Here is an 18,232-nt window from a genome sequence, read left to right as displayed (position 1 = left end):
GTGGTAGCACGTGGGATCTCCTGTTGCAGCTCATGGACTCTGCGGCTATGACACATGGGCTCAGTGGTTGTGGCCCGTGGGCTTAGTTGCTGTGTGGCACATGGGATCTTAGTTTCCCAATCAGGAACTGAACCTGCTTCCCCTGCATTGCAAGGTGGATTCTTAACCACTGGACCACCAGGGACATCCCCACTCTCTGGAATTTGAAGTTTGGGCCTGCACAGAAGGACTGAATACAGTTGTTTTCATTCGTACCCAATATTGCCCCCTGGAGAGATTGTCTATTAAAGGGCCAAAGCTATTCCTGGTTCTGGTTTTCTTGTTCTCTGCAATTCCTTTCATTACCGAGCTCCTTGTAATAAATGAATGAAAGAACAAATACATGAATAAATAATTTGGTCAATTAAATAAGTAACCACACACATGCACACACACACAGTTTATATTTATAGTTTAAGTTCATTAGAATCACTTTCTGTTGCTTGCTACGAAAGAACCCTAGCTAATATACCACTGCTGCTGGATTCATGGGGCTCAGCCTGTAGAGAGCTACCTTACCACTCCTGGGCATATATCTGGAAAAGATAAAAACACTAATTAAAGATGCATGCGCCTCTGTGTTCATAGCAGCATTGTTACAATGGCCAAGACATGGAGACAACCTAAATGTCCTTTGATGACTGCATAAAGAAGATGTGGAACATATATACAATGGAGTACTACTCAGCCATAAAAACAAATGAAATAGGACTTCCTGGTGGTCCAGTGGTTAAGAGTCTGCCTGCCAATGCAGCGGATGTGGGTTCGACCCCAGATCAGGGAACTAAGATCCCTCATGCCATGGCACAGCTAAGCCCATGTGCTGCAGCTACTAAAGTCCCCACACACCTAGAGCCTGTGCTCAGCAACAAGAGAAGCCACTGCAACGAGCAGCTTGTGCACTGTATTGAAGAGCAGCCCCTATTCACCGCAACTAGCCCCCATTGCACACAGCATTGGAGACCCAGCACAGCCATAAATAAATAAAATTTTAAAAAAGAATGAAACTTTGCCATTTTCAGCAACATGGATGGACCTAGAGATTATCATACTAAGTGAAGTAAGTCAGACAGAGACAAATATCATGATGTCACTTACATGTGGAATCTAAAAAATAATACAAATGAATTTATTTACAAAACACTCACAAAGAAAACAAATTTATGGTTACCAAAGAGGATGGATACACCAGGAGCTTGGGGTTAACAGATACAAACTACTCCTATATAAAATAGATCAATAAAGACCTACTGTATAGCACAGGAAATCACATTCAGAATTTTGTAATTACCTATAATAGAAAAGAATCTGAAAAAGAACAAATATATGTATAATTGAATCACTTTGCTGTACACCTGAATTTAACACAACATTGTAAATCAGCTATACTTCAATTAAAAAAAAAAACTAACTTAAGCAAAAACAAAAACAAAGAAACAAACAAGAGGGGGAAAGAGAGAATATTGGAAAGATAGTGAGATGTGTTAAAAAATGGAAAGATGAGTTGTTTTAGGAAGGCTGGGACCCACAGTAGGTCTGCAGGATTCAGCAGATGTGCAAATACTGTCCTCAAGCATTCGCTTTTTTTTTTTTCCTCAGCCTTGTCTTCTCATGGGTGGCAAAATAGTTGTCACATCTCAAGTATCATAACAATATCCCAGAGCCTCTGTAGAGAGTTGTCAATGATGCAACTCCATCTTGGTGACTCCCAGGCTTTGTGCCTGCTCCAAGTTTCAGATTCCTAAAGGAGAAAGTCTGGTATCCTGCTTTGGCAGGGGTATCTGTTCCAGTGGGTAGGGTTTCGTGATATAGACAGGGCAAGTTGGGGGTGGGGCGATCTCTGTGTTCTAGGGGAGCTTCTGTGAACTGGGTGGCCCTCCTGGAGATGTGTTTGACCTTGTCCGTTGATAAACATCAGAGACTTTGACATGGAAAACAAGGACGTAGGTGGGACCATGCGCTGGGAAACCAGTTTGCCAAGGCTGGGTTCTTAAATGGTGACCTTTGGGCTGATCCATCATTGTCCCAGGAGAGCTTTGGGTTCTCCTGGAACAGGAGGGCTCCTGTCTTGGGAACCTGTACAGGTGACCAGGACCTAGGCTATAGATGTTGACCTTGTATCAGGTGAATGATTTTCCCCATACCCACCACTGTGCTCTGTTTTTTTTTTTTTTTTTTTTTTTTAATTTGGCTGCTTCAGGTCTTAGTTTCAGCATGAGGAATCTTTAGCTGTGGCAAATGGAATCTAGTTCCCTGACCAAGGATAGAACTCGGACCCCCTACATTGGGAACTCAGAGTCTTAGCCACTGGACCACTAGAGAAGTCCCTGCTCCCTGTATTTCTTTTCTTTTTTAGTACTTATTTATTTGGCTGAGTTGAGTTTTAGTCACAGTCTTAGTTCTGGCATGCAGGATCTTTTGTTGAAGCACATGGACTCTCTAGTTGTGGTGTGCAGGCTCAGTAGATGTGGGGGCTTAACTGCATATGGGATTTGAGTTCCTTGACTAGGAATTGAACCTATGTCCCCTGCATTGCAAGTGAAAAGTATTAATTGCTCAGTCCTGTCTGATTCTTTCACAACTCCATGGACTGTAGCCTGACAGGTTCCTCTGTCCATGGAATTCTCCAGGCCAGAATACTGGAGTGGGTAGCCATTCCCTTCTCCAGGGGATCTTCCCAACCCAGGGATTGAACCCAGGTCTCCTGTATTGCAGACAGATTTACCAAGGAAACCCCCTGCATTGCAAGGTGGATTCTTAAGCACTGGACTGCCAGGCAAGTCCCTTCAGGCTATTTTTTAGAAGTGAGTCACTAGGCCAAGGCCAGTTCATGACCACTATGTTTGCATTTCAGTCCATAGGAAGTAGAGAGCAAGCCTCAAGAACTTGCAAGCAGGCAAGCTTCTCAAGAACTGACCTGGAAGTTATATTGATAGATTCATCTACAGCCCTGTCCTGTGGGCTAGAGCAGGTCACAAGGCCACAGTGAGCTGCAAGGAAGGCTGGGGAATGTAGTCTTGAGTTGAGTAGTTGAATGCCCAGCTCAAACTTGGGGGACACTGTTGCCGAAAGGAAAATGTAAGTAGATAGTCTTCACCATGTGCATTGAATGAATTAAGGAGCCCACAGAGTAATGGATGGAGTAATGGATCTACCAATGAGTGGTTGACTGGTCCGCTGGAAGATGGATAGACCCTGGGTCGGTTCACTGCCTGAGAGACGGCTGCTGACCAGATGGATAATGACTGAGGGTGACCGAGCTCAGCCTCCTCTGTCTGACAGCCCCTCACTATGCTTTCCCCTCCTTCTCCAGTTCAGCAATGTCACCTTCTTCATCTTTGGGCCCCTCATGACATTTCTGATGCGCCCATACATCCAGCAACGCTCCCGCTACCTTTACGTGCTGTTCGTTCTCTTCACAGTCACAGGTAGGTGGGGACATTGGGACAGGGTGGGGGGCAAGAGGGACAACACCCTTGATCACCTGCCTTTGTCTCTCCCTCCAGGACTGTTCTCCATGTACTTTCACATGACGCTCAGCTTCCTGGGCCAGATGCTGGATGAGATCGCTATCCTGTGGCTGCTGGCCAGCGGCTACAGCATATGGTTGCCCCGCTGCTATTTCCCCGCCTTCCTAGGGCAGAACAGGTTGGGCAGGGGCGGGCCCTCTGTCAATCCTACTGGAGCCCACCTATCCTTCAGACCCTTTGGAATCCCTCCCCTCAACACACCAGGACTTTTTCCTGACCCTGCCTGACCTATCCGGACTTTCAGGCACCCTCCTTCTGAGCATACTTGGGACCCTGGAAGTCCTCCCCTGGTTGTTGTTCAGTCACTCAGTCATTTCTGACTCTTTGTGACCCCATGGACTGCAGCCCCCCAGGCTTCCCTGACTTTCACCATCTCCTGGGGTTTGCTCAGACTCACGTCCTTTGAATTGGTGATGCCATCCAACCATCTCGTCCTCTGTTGTCCCCTTACCCACCTGCTTATTCTTCCTTTTATCCCACCTGGAGAGTTGAGACCTTCTCCAGAGCCTTTCTGAGCCTACTTTGGGGTCCCAGGCGAGTGCGTGCTCAGTTGTGTCTGACTCTTTGCGACCCTATGGACTGTAGTCCACCAGGTTCCTCTGTCCATGGGGTTCTCCAGGCAAGAACACTGGAGTGGGTTGCCATTTTCTTCTCCAAAGCATCCCAGGACCCCATGCCTAAGCTTACCTGGGGCCCAAGACCTCTTCCCTGAGTCTGTCACCTGGTCTCTCTGGCGTCTTTCGTTGGATCCTCTTGGGTCCCCTTTTTGTTGACTTGAGACCCATCTGAATCTCTCTCCTGACCCTATCTGACCCACTTGAGCCTTCCAGGCTGTTGCTGCTCTTTAGTCACTCAGTCGTGTCCAATTCTTTGTGACCTCATGGACTGTAGCCCACCAGGCTCCTCTGCCCATGGGATTCTCTGGGCAAGAATACTGGAGTGGGTTGCCATTTCCTTCTCCAGGGGATATTCCTGAACCAGGGATGGAACCCGGGTCTCCTGCATTGGCAGGTGGGTTCTTTACCACTGAGCCACTGGGGAAGCTCAAGCCTTCAGGACTTCTCTCCTAATAGTTTCTGGGACCCCTGGTGCTCCTTCCTTAATCCCACCTGGCTCACCTGAGACTCTTGCCTGAATTTACCTGGGCCTTGGGACCCTCATCTGACCTTTTTGACTGAGCCCACCTGGGAGTCTTAAGACCGTCTTCTGAGCTCAGTGGGACTTCTCAGAACCCCTTCCCTTTTCTCATCCATCTCAGCCATGAGATTTCCGTGTGACTACCCAAACCCCACAGGAATACCCCTCAACCACCCTCCCCCTGTCTGCCCCTGCCACAGCTGAGCCCTTCTCTTCCTCCAGGTCTCGGTACAGCTCACTGATCATCATCATCAGCCTGGTCAGTACCTTCCTGTCCTTCCTGAGGCCCACGATCAACGCATATGCCCTAAACGCCATTGGCTTGCACATTATCTACATCGTGGTCCAGGAGTATAAGAAGTGGGTGTGACTGCAGGTGCCCAGAGAGGTGGCACCCCTTTCTCTTCCAAGAACCGCACCCCCCCCCCAAAGAAAAACCTCACCATGTTCCCTTCCCCAGAATCATTCACCAGCTAGGGGCAGGACCAGGATTTGAAACCTAAGGCAGAGTTTGTCCTTCTTCTCTGAAAACTGCCAAATACACATACAAGTGGAGAGCATTGTATCATAAATCTCCATGTGCCCACTAACCAGCCCCAACAGCATGTTACCAACCTGTGTTCCTTTTTTCTTCTTCTTGGCCACATGGCATGTAGGATCTTAGTTCCCCAGCTAAGAATGGAACCTGCACCCCTTGCATTGGAAGCTCAGAGTCCTAACCACTGGGCAACCAGGGAAGTCCCCAACCTGCATTCTCTAACCCCCTAGATTTCATATAATGTCACCCATTAATTGTTCAGGGTTTCACTCTCCTGATAAAAAAATTATCATTTTTAACCCATGCTAGGTCTTGGCAGGCTAGAGAAGGAACTCCCAAATGGGGCCATTTAAAGAGAGTTATATAAAAGGGTTGCTTACAAAGGAGAGGGCAGACTGTGGGAACATCACTAGAGATCATTTAGAATCCCTCCGTTAGTACCAGTGGGACTCCATGCTCATCAGGAGACCTGGGATGGGGAGTGATGGAAAGGAATGATTGCAAGAATCTGGAAGGAGAGAGGTAGCGGAGAGAGTCTTCTTGGCCAGAGCTGTGACCTCCAGTTGTTGGTTACAGTCCTACCTGAGCCAATCCCAGAGGGAGGTTGTGTGGGCTTCCAATTGGGTAAGTCAATGATTTCCAGTTGGGTTGGCCAACAGTTTCCAGTTGGGATGGCCAATGGTTTTCATTTGGGTTGGCCAATGGCTTCCAGTTGGGTAGGTCAATGGTTTCCAGTTGGGTTGACCAATGGGGAGCCCCAGCAAGGAATCAAATGGTGGAGGAAGGGTATTATTGGAATATTTATTTCCAGGTCCACATAACTCAGCTCCCCCACCCCATACCCAGCCAGCCCTTGAGGCTCAGGGCTGGGTGGAAAAAGGTAGCACAGGATCTAGAGAGGTGAATGGAAGATGCTTCCTTAGAATAGCATCTAAAAATAATACCCAGTTTGCACTGACCTTTCCTCAGTTTCCCAAAGACGTCTTCTTGTGCTTGGTCTTGTTTAAATCAGAAGACAAACGCAGTCCCTCAGGTCTTCCTTCTTTTATAGCAGTCCTTTCCTCCCTCCCTCTTTCTTCATGCCTCTGGTTTGATAACAGAAGCTCAAAGATTTGTCCTGTAGTACATCCTGAATTTTGGATTTGGCCAACTGCTTCCTGTGGTGTCTTCCAACCTGATTCCTTTTTTTCCCTCTGTAAATTAATAGATCTAGTTTTAGCTTTAACTTTTTTTTCACTTCATGTGTGGCACTGGGTGTCATTTGTTCCAGCCCATTAAGACCTCATGATGAGTGGTCGTCCTACATTTAGTGCCATTTTGTTTGATCTGTGGATTCAGATGGTGTCATCCAGATCCCTCATTATAAAGTTTTCTACAGCCCTTTCCCCTAATGATTTCAGCAGCCATTTCATGCTGTCTCCACCCGTGGTCTCCTTAGAGGGTGCAAAAGTGTGATTTTCAGATTCTATTATTCCTTCTGCATTAATTATCTGGAGTCCATTCATCCAGACAGAAGAATGTTTGCTCATCAATCTTGAAATACAGTTTGGACAGGAAAGACAGGATAGGGCGTTAATTCTTTCCCTTTTAAAAATTAATTTCCAGAGCAACAAGTTGGTGCCTTAGCCATCTCTGGTAAGGACCCATGAGAGTTTTTTTTAAAGCATTATGAACTCATGGACATTTATCTCTGAAGTGTTTCAATCCATTGCAGTCACTATGCTATATTTTTAACTTTTTATTTTGAAATAATTACAGGCTCAGAGCAAGCTGCAAAAATAGTACACAGAGTCCTGTGTACCCTTCACCCAGATTCTCCCCACCTCCCCCAGAGGCAGCATCTTGTGTAATTACGTGTGTGTGTGCATGCTAAATCACTCAGTCATGTCCGACTCTCTGCGACCCCACGGGCTATAGCCCACCAGATTCCTCTGTCCATGGAATTCTCCCAGGCAAGAATACTGAAGTGGGTTGCCGTTTCCTTCTCCAGGCAATCTTCCCAACTCAGGGACTGAACCTGTGTCTCCTGCATTGGCAGGCAGATTCTTTACCATCTGTACTCAAATTTTACCAATTCTTAGGTGTGGTTTTGTTTTGTTTTGGTGTTTAGACTGTCCTCTTTTAGGATAGCAGGCAGGGCTTGCGCTTTTACCCATGAAGGAGTTATTGCCTCATTAATCTCTCATAAGCTCTTTCCCAAGAGACATTGGGTTAGTTCTGTGGTTGGGGAAACACATATTCTAATCCTGAGTTGTCCCATGACATGGGACACCCTCCCACACACTTACACACGTATTCTCAGAGCCACGTGGACATAAATTCCCATGCACCAGCTCACAGGTGCACATACACTTATACCCCAAAGCACAAACACAGAAGGGCTTGTTGGTTGCAGCTTCTGTATTCTGATAAACCTGATTCAGACCCCACATACTGGCTGTGTAACCTTGGGGTGGGGTCTGGGCATACTTAATCTCACGTGCCTCAGTTTTCTCATCCACAAAATGGGAACAATAGCATTGCTGTGAGGACCCAGTATCTTGTAAGCAGTCCCCACATGTTAGCATGGGTCTGGCCCCTCCCCCACCTTGCCCCTTGATCCTTCCCTCCTCTGAGCCTCCTCTCCTGAAATGGAGGAATTTCCCATCAGTCCCCTGGGGATCTGCTAGCTGAGTCAGGCTTTGATCTCCCTTCTTCCCTCCCTAGGACCAAAAATAAGGAGCTCCAGCATCTGATTGAGGTCTCCACGGTTATATGGGCTCTCGCCTTTACTAGCTGGATCAGTGACCGCCTGCTTTGCAGTTTCTGGCAATGGATTAATTTCTCCTACCTGCACAGCATCTGGTAAGCATTTACCCTATGGTCTTGGGCTCTAGGGGCTTCCCTGGTGGCTCAGACAGTAAAGAATCCACCTGCAATGTGGAAGACCTGGGTTCACTCCCTGGGTCAGGAAGATTCCCTAGAGAAGGGCTTGGCAACCTGCTCCAGTATTCTTGCCTGGAGAATTCCATGGACAGAGGAGCCTGGCAGGCTACAATCCATGGCGTTACAGAATCAGACATGACTGAGCAACTAATGCTTTCACTTGGGTCCTAGAAGCAGAAAATCTCAGATTCCAGAGCTTGGAGCAGGACCTGGGGGAAGCGGGGGCAGGCACAGATACTGGGATGTGTGTGTATGTCTTGGGGGTGTGTGGTCAGGAGATCCCTTTTGATGGCCAGGATCCAGGAAAGGTCAGGAGAGGTGGGGCTGGGGCCATCAAGCTGACTGCTGGGGCATCTTTTCCCCCTCTCCACCTTGTCACCCAGGCATGTACTCATCAGCTTCACCTTCCCCTACGGCATGGTCATCCTGGCTCTGGTGGATTCCGAATACGAGATGCCGAACAAAACCCTCAAAGTCCGCTACTGGCCTCGGGACACTTGGCCCATGGGGCTGCCCTACGTGGAGATGGGTGATGACCACAAGAGCTGCTGAGGTCCAGCAGGGCTTCTTGATCACCTGACACCTATGCACCCACCCAGGACAGCGGCCTGAATTGGGAGACCAAGAGACACAGTTCTGCCCTCCGGCTCCCTCTCCCCTTCATCCTGGTCCTCCGTGCCCCCATTCCGAGGCAGGGGATGGACTTAATGACCTCTCTGTGCTGCAGTGTGATAACCCTGGAGCTCCCCTCCATGACCCGCCCCCATCCTCTTTCACTTCCTCTTCCAGGTTTACTGTTTCACACGACCTGGTGGGGCTGGATCACTGAGCCACTGTGCTTCTGTGGCAGCCACTGGGAATGACCTCAGGCTGGGGCTTGGTCCCTGGGCATTGTATAAACAGTGGTGGTCACTGTGAGACTTTTCAGACCTGTCTTTGGCTGTGCAAGGTCACTGATACTTGGGAGGCATCCTAGAGAATGGACATGTTTTCTGGTCACCTTACACTCAAGCATGTGTGCTAGTGGTAAAGAATCTGTCTGCCAATGCAGGAGACGTAAAAGATGCAGGTTCTATCCCCTGCGTCAGGAAGATCCCCTTGAGAAGGAATGGCAACCCACTCCAGTATTCTTGCCTAGGAAATCCCATGGACAAGAGGAGCCTGGAGGGTTACAGTCCATGGGGTCTCAAAGAGTTTGAACAGGACTGAAGTGACTTCATGTGCATGCAGAGACCTCAGGGATCCTCACATGCTCACATGTGCTCCCACGGACTTACGGGGCTGGTAGCGCTGGAGCCTCACGGAGGCCTGGACTGGGTGACGTGGGTGCTGTTGGGGCACGTGCATCAGGACAAGAGCTGTGGTGGCTGCTTTCCGTGTGCTGTGCTTAGTCACTCAGTTGTGTCCAACTCTTCCTGACGCCATGGACTGTAGCCCACCAGGCCCCTCTGTCCATGGCAATCTCCAGGCAAGAATACTGGAGTGGGTTGCCATGCCCTCCTCCAGGGGATCTTCCCAACCCAGGGGTCAAACCCAGGTCTCTCTCATTGCAGGTGGATACTTTACCATCTGAGCAACCAGGGAAGCCCATGAATACTGGACTAGGTAGCCTATCCCTTCTCCAGGGGATCTTCCCAACCCAGGAATCGAACTGGGGTCTCCTGCATTGCAGGCAGATTCTTTAGCTGTTGGTACCAGGGAAGCCCGTGGTGGCTGGTACAGGCTCTTGAAATGAGAGGACAGAGGGAGGAGGGTGGTTTCCATGGTGGTTAAGAACTCAGGCCTTGGAGTCAGGCAGATGTAAATTTGAATTTTGCTCCACCATTGGGCTTCCCTGGTGGCTCAGAGGTTAAAGCATCTGCCCGGACTGCGGGAGACCCGGGTTCGATCCCTGGGTCAGGAAGATCCCCTGGAGAAGGAAATGGCAACCCACTCCAGTACTCTTGCCTGGAGAATCCCATGGAGGGAGGAGCCTGGTAGGCTACAGTCCATGGGGTCACAAAGAGTCAGACATGACTGAGCGACTTCACTTTCCTTGGACTTTCCTATTTGTATTTTCTGAGGGAAGTGGTTTTTTTCCCCCTCTACCTCTGAAGTTCAAGGACCTTGGCTGTAAAGCATTCCTTCCTTCCTTAGATTTCTGTGTAGATAAAACAAGATAACATATGTAAAGTTCTTAGAATGGGGTCTGGCAAACATCCACCCATCTACTCATCCTTTATCTGTCCATTCATCCATCCATCCATGTATTTATTATTCATCCTTCCATCGTCCATTATTCTTACATCTATTCCTGTATCCAACTGTTAACCATCCTTCATTCATCCATCTACTTATCCACTTCATGCAACCATATAGCCATCTTTTCACCATCCATTAATCATTATTCTTACATCCATCCATGTATTGAACTGTTAACCATCCTTCATCCATCCATCCATATTCAGCCATCTTTTCACTTATCCGTCCAATTCATTCAATCACCCTTCCATTCATCTATTTCCCCACCTGTTCATTCCTTCCTTCCTTCAGTCATTCATTCATCTCTTCAACAACTGTATACTGAATTCCTACTATATGTTTGACACCAGTCCTCATATAAGACAACAAAGACATGCAAAGAACCTGCCCTCATGAGGAGGCACACATTAGATGAATATAAAAGAGGCAACTGCAGTCACGGATGGGTGAAAAAGATAAAGCACAGTGATGTTCTCAAAGATCATGCCCTTTCATATGGGTGATCAGTTGGGAAGTGCACTTTCCAGCTGAGCCCTCAGTGAGGAGGGAACCAGCCATACCTAGAGCTGGGCAAGACCATTCTGGGCAGGAGGGAATCACATGTGTCATAGAAAAGCATCCATTTCCTACTCCCCTTGTCTCTATCTATAAATGCGTGGCCATGATTTGTCCTCAGATTCTGTCTCCTGCTGACCACTCCATACAGCCTCCTCTTGGGGCACGGAGGCAGTGAATAGGTAGGAAGGAGGACCAGTGAATCATCCAGTTTGTAATTCTAACTCACCATGGGGCCTTGGCAAGCCCCCATCTCCATTACGGAGGACTCGTGGTGGCAAAGGACAAAATGTTCAGCTCTAGCTGGCTGGAATGACAAAATGATAATCAGCACATATACTTTTGAAGTTAGAGATCAGACTGCAGGTACGGCTGGATCTAGGCTTTACTGTTGGCTCAGACAGTAAAGAATCTGCCTGCAATGAGGGAGACCCAGATTCGATCCTGGGGTCAGGAAGATTCCCCTGGAGAAGGGAATGGCAACCCACTCCAGTAATCTTGCCTGGAGAATCCCAAGGACAGAGGAGCCTGGCAGGTGACAGTCCATGGGGACGCAAAGAGTGGGACATGACTGAGTGACTAACACTTTCACTTTCAGGCTTCAAATGATGTCACCATGGCTGAGCTTCTCTATCCTGGAGCACCCCATGGGTAGGAAGTGGCTGCAAGCAATGCCAGGTTTATAGCCTTCCAAGATGAGAAGTATACACTGAAGCTCCAAGAACACATGAAAAGATACTCAACATCATTAGTCTAGTAGGAAAATGCAAATCAAAACCATGAATATCATTTTACATCCACTAAATTGGCCATAATTTTTTTCTTAAGCCAGGAGGTAAGTGCTGATGAGAACGTGGAGAAATTGGAACCCTTGTGGGTTGCTTGTAGGAATGTAAAATGGTACCACACAGTGGAAAAGAGTTTACCAGCTCCTTAAAAAGTTAAACAGAGTCACTATGTGATCCAGCAATTCCACTCCTAGGCATATAGACCAAAGAACTGAAAACAGGTATCCAAAGAAATACTTGTACAGAAATGTTCATTGCAGCACCATTTTTTTCTTTTTAAAAAATTAATTTTATTCAAGTATAGTTGATTTACAATGTTTTGTTGATTTCTGCTGTATAGCAAATAATTCAGTTATATATATTATTCTCTTTTAAAATTTTAACTGAAAGATAATTACTTTACCATGTTGTATTGGTTTCTTCCATACAGCAACTTGAATCAGCCATAAGTATACATACATCCCCTCCCTCTTGAACCCTCCCACCCCCAACCCTATCTCACCCCTCCAGGTTGTTAGAGTGTGTGATACAGCAACTTCCCAGCAGTGACCTATTTTACACACGGCAATGTGTATGTTTCCACGCTGCTCTCTGTTTGTCCAGCTCTCGCCTCCCCCCCGCCCCGTGCCCACAAGTCTGTTCTCTATGCCTGTGTCTCTATTCTGCCCTGCAAATGGGTTCATCAGTACCATCTTGCTAGGCTCCATATATGTGCATTAATATACAGTATGTATCTCTCCTTTTGACTTACTTCACTCTATAACAGGCTCTAGGTTCATTCACCTCACTAGAACTGACTAAAATTCATTCCTTTTTACGGCTGAGTAATGTTCTGTTGTATATATGCGCCACAACTTTATCAATTCATCTGTTGACGAACATCTAGGTCGCTTCCATGTTCTAGCTATTGTAAATAGCATTACAGCACTATTGATAAGAGCCAAAAGGTGGAAATTACCAAAATGTTAATCAATGAATAAACAAAAGTAGTGTATCCATACAATGGGCTATCATTCTGCCTTAAAAAGGAATGGAGCACTGACACAGGATACGATGTGGATGAAGCTTGACAACATTACACTCAGTGAAAAGCCAGACACCAATGGGCATATATTCTATGATTTCATGTATGTGAAATGTCTAGAACAGGCAAATCCATAAGGGAAAAAATCAATCAGATTAGTGATTGCTAGGAGCTGAGAGGGGGCATCCCAGGTGACACTCGTGGTGAAGAACCTGCCTGCCAATGCAGGAGACGTGAGACTCGGATTCAGTCCTTGGGTGGGGACGATCCCCTAGAGGAAGGCATGGCAACCCACTCCAGTATTCTTGCCTGGAGAATGCCATGGACAGAAGAGCCTGACAGGCTACAGTCTATGGATTCACAAAGAGTCGGACACAACTAAAGTGACTTAGCACACATGCACACGGGGGCTGAGAGGAGGAAATGGGGAGTGAGTGCTCATAGGTATAGGGTTTCCTTTTGGGGTCAAGACTATGTCTTGGAAAACTAGATAGAGATGATGGTTATACAACATTGGTAAGGCTCTAGTTGCTTTTGAATTGTACACTTAAGTATAGTTGATGATTAATTTTAGGTTAGGTAAATTTCACCTCAGTTAAAATTTACTAAAGTCTTGGCTGGTGTTAGGTCATGTCCCCGCTCCCCCACCCCCCAGTTAATTCCAGTAGCCAGAAGGATGCAGCTGTTTGATTAGCCAGACTTGGGCACGTGCTTCCTCTGCAGAGGGAGGGAAGCCTCGATCTGACTATGACTCTGATCTGGGGGGAAGAGGGGATGAGTACGAGTTGAAATCCAGTATTAAGCCCTTGCCTGTCATGAGTTGGCATCCTCCAGAGGGGCTGCCATTTAAAAACACACACACATTCATATTGGCCCCCAGGGGGAGCCCTCGGATCGAGGACTGTTGCCAGGGAGAAATAAAAAGGAGAGGGGCTTCCCTGGTAGTCAAATGGTTGAGTTCGCCTGCCAATGTAGGGGACATGGGTTCGATCCCTGATCTAGGAAGACTCCACATATCATGGAGAAACTAAGTCTGTGCACCACAACTACCAAACCTGTGCTCTTGAACCTGGGAGCTGCAACTACTGAGCCCCTGGGCTGCAACTATCAAAGCCCAGGCACCTACAGCCTGAGCTCTGCAAGAAGAGAAGCCACCACAATGAGAAGCCCACAGGTTGCAATGAAGAGTAGCCCCCACTTACTGCAACTAGAGAAAGCTCAGCAATGAAGACACAGTGTAGCCAATAAATAAATAATAAATAATTTTAAAGAAGAATGATGCTAAGAGAGAAAAAATTGCACACGTCCAGTGTAGCACCCTTTTCTGGGGAAACACCTTGTTGCACATAATTTTGGTCTGCTCCAGAACCATTCATGGCACTTCTCTATAGCTCAGCTGGTAAAGAATCTGCCTGCAATGCAGGAGGCCTGGGTTTGATCCCGGGTCAGGAAGATCCCTTGGAGAAGGAAGTGGCAACCCACTCCAGTATTCTTGCCTGGAGAATCCCGTGGACAGAGGAGCCTGGCAGGCTAGAGTTCATGGGGTCACAAAGAGTTAGACATGACTAAGTGACTAACGCACACACACAAAACCATTCATGGCTCCCCATTGCCTATAGAATAAGAGCCAAGTGCCTCAGTGTGACATTTAAGGTCTGCTCTGATTTGAAGGCAATGGCACCCCACTCCAGTACTCTTGCCTGGAAAATCCCATGGACCGAGGAGTCTGGTAGGCCGCAGTCCATGGGGTCGCTAAGAGTCGGACACGACTGAGTGACTTCACTTTCACTTTTCACTTTCATGCATTGGAGAAGGAAATGGCAACCCACTCCAGTGTTCTTGCCTGGAGAATCCCAGGGACGGGGGAGCCTGGTGGGCTGCCGTCTATGGGGTCGCACAGAGTCGGACATGACTGAAGTGACTTAGCTTTTTTAGCTTTAGCTCTGATTTGAAATGAATCTAGGGTAGGTCTCCGGCATCCCCATTGGACTCTGCTCCAGCTTGGTCTTGTTCAGTATTGCTGTGAGTGGCTGTGCGTACATTTGTGGCTGGCAGGAAACTGGGAGGTACAGGAAGCATTCTGTAGTAGTTGGTCTCTGGGCAGGAGGCCAGAAAGAGGCTTCCAAAAAAAGTCTGGGAGGGCTGAACCGCCTGAAAGGTCAAAGAAAGGTAGTGTAATTAATACCAAGCACTCCCTTTGGGTGCAAGTAAACTGGAACACTAGAGGGCGATAGAGACCTAGTACAGCAGTTCAGTTACAGATGGAGCCCAAACTCACCACTTTCAAAAGGTTACATTTTACTCCTGGGACTCCTGCTTCCATCTCACTCTTTGTAACAAGTCTGAATGACATATATCAGTCATGCATGCTGCCAAATGCTCAAATTGCTATCTGCTTTTTGTTTCTTTAGAGCTACTCCCTTGGCTCACACTGTTGTATTTGCACAGGAAACATTGTGTCACTTCCAAAAGTCATTTGTCACAGATACAAAATAACCATAAAACTAGATACAGTAACAACAAAAAGTTATTAACTGCAGCTCAGTGATTCTTAACCCAGTCTGCACATAGAATCTCCAGCTGATTTTTAAAAAAATTTTTAATTGAAATACAGGTGATTTATAATGTTGTGTTCGAAGAAGGCAATGGCACCCCACTCCAGTACTCTTGCCTGGAAAAACCATGGACGGAGGAACCTGGTGGGCTGCAGTCCATGGGGTCGATAAGAGTCTGACACGACTGAGCGACTTCACTTTCACTTTTCACTTTCATGCATTGGAGAAGGCAATGGCAACCCACTCCAGTGTTCTTGCCTGGAGAATCCCAGGGACAGGGGAGCCTGGTGGGCTGCCATCTATGGGGTCGCACAGAGTTGGACATGACTGAAGTGACACAGCAGCAGCAGCATAATGTTGTGTTAATTTCTGCTATATAAAAATGATTCAGTTAAACATACACACACACACACACATATATATACATACACATTCTTTTAAAATTTGTTTTCCATTATGGCTTATCACAATATATTGAATCTCTACTATACAATAGGAGCTTGTTGTTTACCCAGCTGATTTTAAAGACATGTTGGAAGAGGGCAGAGATGCAAGTAAAAAATTGGTGGTTACCAGAAGGAAGGTGAGGAGGGCCAAAATAGGTGAAGGGAATTAAGAGGTACAAGCTACTAGATGTAAAAAAAATTACAAGGATGTAATATATAGCACAGAGAATATAGCCAATATTTTATCATAGTCTTATATGGAGTATAATCTATAAAAATATTGAATCACTATGTTATACATCTGAAACTAATATTGTAAGTCAACTATCTGACTGCTGTGCTAAGTCACTTCAGTCATGTCTTTTTCCAACCCTTTGGAAAAAGTTTATAGCCATAACCTTTACGCTCATCTATGAAGGAGTCCTTTTTTAAGTACTTATTTTTATTTATTTGGCTACACGAGGTCTTACTTGCAGCACATGGGATTTTCGATCTTCGTTGTAGCATGTGGGATCTTTAGTTGTGGCATGCAAACTCTTTTGTTACAGCATGTAGGATCTAGTTTCCTGACCAGGGATTGAACCTGGGCCCCCTGCATTGGGAGCGTGGAGCCTTAGCCACTGGACCACCAGGGAAGTCTCATGAAGGAGCCTTGGAATGTGGGTGGGCTTAGAGTATGGTGGAAGTGCCTCCATGTGACTTCTGAGGCTAGTTCATCCAAGGCAATGCAGCTGTCTGTTATTTGGCAGGGGGGGATACCCACTCTTGGAACCCAGCCACCACCATGCTGTGAGGAATCCCAAGCCACCATGTGCAGGAGCCCACATGGAGAAGAACCAACAGCTGGCACCAACTTCCTGGAGTGATAAGTGAGTTGTGTTGGAGAGGTTCTTCATTCAGCCTCAGTGAGTTCACGTCATGCTGCTACTGCTGCTAAGTCGCTTCAGTCGTGTCCGACTCTGTGAGACCTCATAGACGGCAGCCCACCAGGCTCCCCTGTCCCTGGGATTCTCCAGGCAAGAACACTGGAGTGGGTTGCCATTTCTGTCTCCAATGCATGAAAATGAGAAGTGAAAGTGAAGTCGCTCAGTAGTGTCAGACTCTTAATGACCCCATGGACTGCAGCCCACCAGGCTCCTCTGTCCATAGGATTTTCCAGGCAAGAGTACTGGAGTGGGGTGCCGTTGCCTTCTCCGTGAGGGGCAGAGATATGCCAAGCCTTGCGCAAATTGCAGATGCTTGTAACATCTGGATAACGTGTGTCAATCATGCATGCATGCGTAGTTGCTCAGTCGTATCTGAATCTCTGTGACCCTATGGACTGTAGCCTGCCAGGCTCCTCTGTCCATGGGATTTTTCAGGCAAGAATACTGAAATGGGTTGCCATTTTCCTCCCTCAGGGGATCTTCCTGACCAAAGGATCGAACCTGAGTCTCCTGTGTCTCTTGCATTGCAAGTGGATTCTTGACTCACTGAGCCAATGGGTTATCAATCATGCATTCTGCTCAAATTACTATTTGCTTTAAGTTTTTCTTTAAATCTACTCCCTTCACTCACACTGATGTAAATAGGAAACAATGTGTCACTTCCAGAAGTCCTTTGTCAAACAGATAAAAAACAATCACAAAAATTAGATACAATAACAACAAAAGTGTTATTAACTGCAACTCAGTAATTCTTAACCCAGTCTGCACAAGAGGATCCTCAGCTGAATTTCCAAAAAGGGGATGGGTGACCTGGCCCTTTCTTACTTCAAATGAATGAGACCCAAATCTCTGAAGGTGACTGGGTCCCAACAATAAATGTTTAGTGTTGTTCCAAGTCACTCAGTGTAGGGTGGTTTTTTATACGGCAGATGACAACCAGAGTAACTTTGTGCACAATGCCAACTTCTAACTTTGTTGTTGCTAATTTGCTAAGTTGTGTCTGACTTTTTGTGTCCACTTGAACTGTAGCACACCAGGCTCCTATGTCCTCCACTATCTCCTGGAGTTTGCTCAAATTCATGTCCATTGAGTTGGTGATGCTGTCTAACCATCTCATCCTCTGCTGTCCTCTTCTCCTTTTGCCTTCAATCTTTCTCAGTATCAGAGTCTTTTCCAATGCTTCAGCTCTTCGAACCAGGTGGCCAAAGTATTGGAGGTTCAGCTTCAGCAACTTAACAATATCTGAACATTCTACCTTCCTCTGAAAGAAATAAGGGTTCACCTTCAATGCCATTCAAGTCAGCCTCAGTCCTACTCTCTCCCTACCAGGAAGTCTTCTTTGATTTCCTTACTCAGGAAACGTGTAGAGATGCTCTCGTGGGGGAGGCTGCTGATAGCGCCCGCCTACTAAGCAGGCACTAAGACACAGGTGGCAGATATGTAGTTCTGGACTCTCTGTGGGTCCCTGGCTCTGGAATATACTGAACATGGGACATTGGACATTGGACAATGCAATAACCTCATCTGA

At 46.9% G+C, this 18,232-nt stretch overlaps 1 protein-coding gene across 1 annotated transcript in view; it reads left to right on the top strand.

Annotated features, from left to right (window-relative positions):
- ACER1 (alkaline ceramidase 1) overlaps positions 1-9,260 on the top strand; it is a 38,885-nt gene extending 29,625 nt beyond the window's left edge. Inside the window, exons 3-7 of the mRNA XM_027548562.1 lie at positions 3,353-3,467; positions 3,546-3,687; positions 4,929-5,066; positions 7,951-8,088; positions 8,553-9,260. Coding sequence (XP_027404363.1) covers positions 3,353-3,467; positions 3,546-3,687; positions 4,929-5,066; positions 7,951-8,088; positions 8,553-8,721 — 702 coding nt within the window. The 3' untranslated portion in view covers positions 8,722-9,260. The remainder of the gene's footprint in view (positions 1-3,352; positions 3,468-3,545; positions 3,688-4,928; positions 5,067-7,950; positions 8,089-8,552) is intronic.
- The last annotated feature ends 8,972 nt before the right edge of the window (positions 9,261-18,232 follow it).

This window comes from Bos indicus x Bos taurus, chromosome 7 (genome assembly GCF_003369695.1).
Source record: "Bos indicus x Bos taurus breed Angus x Brahman F1 hybrid chromosome 7, Bos_hybrid_MaternalHap_v2.0, whole genome shotgun sequence".
Classification (NCBI taxonomy): domain Eukaryota; kingdom Metazoa; phylum Chordata; class Mammalia; order Artiodactyla; family Bovidae; genus Bos; species Bos indicus x Bos taurus.
The sequence above is the reverse complement of the archived record's forward strand: the minus strand, read 5'-3'. Positions and strand labels throughout refer to the sequence as shown.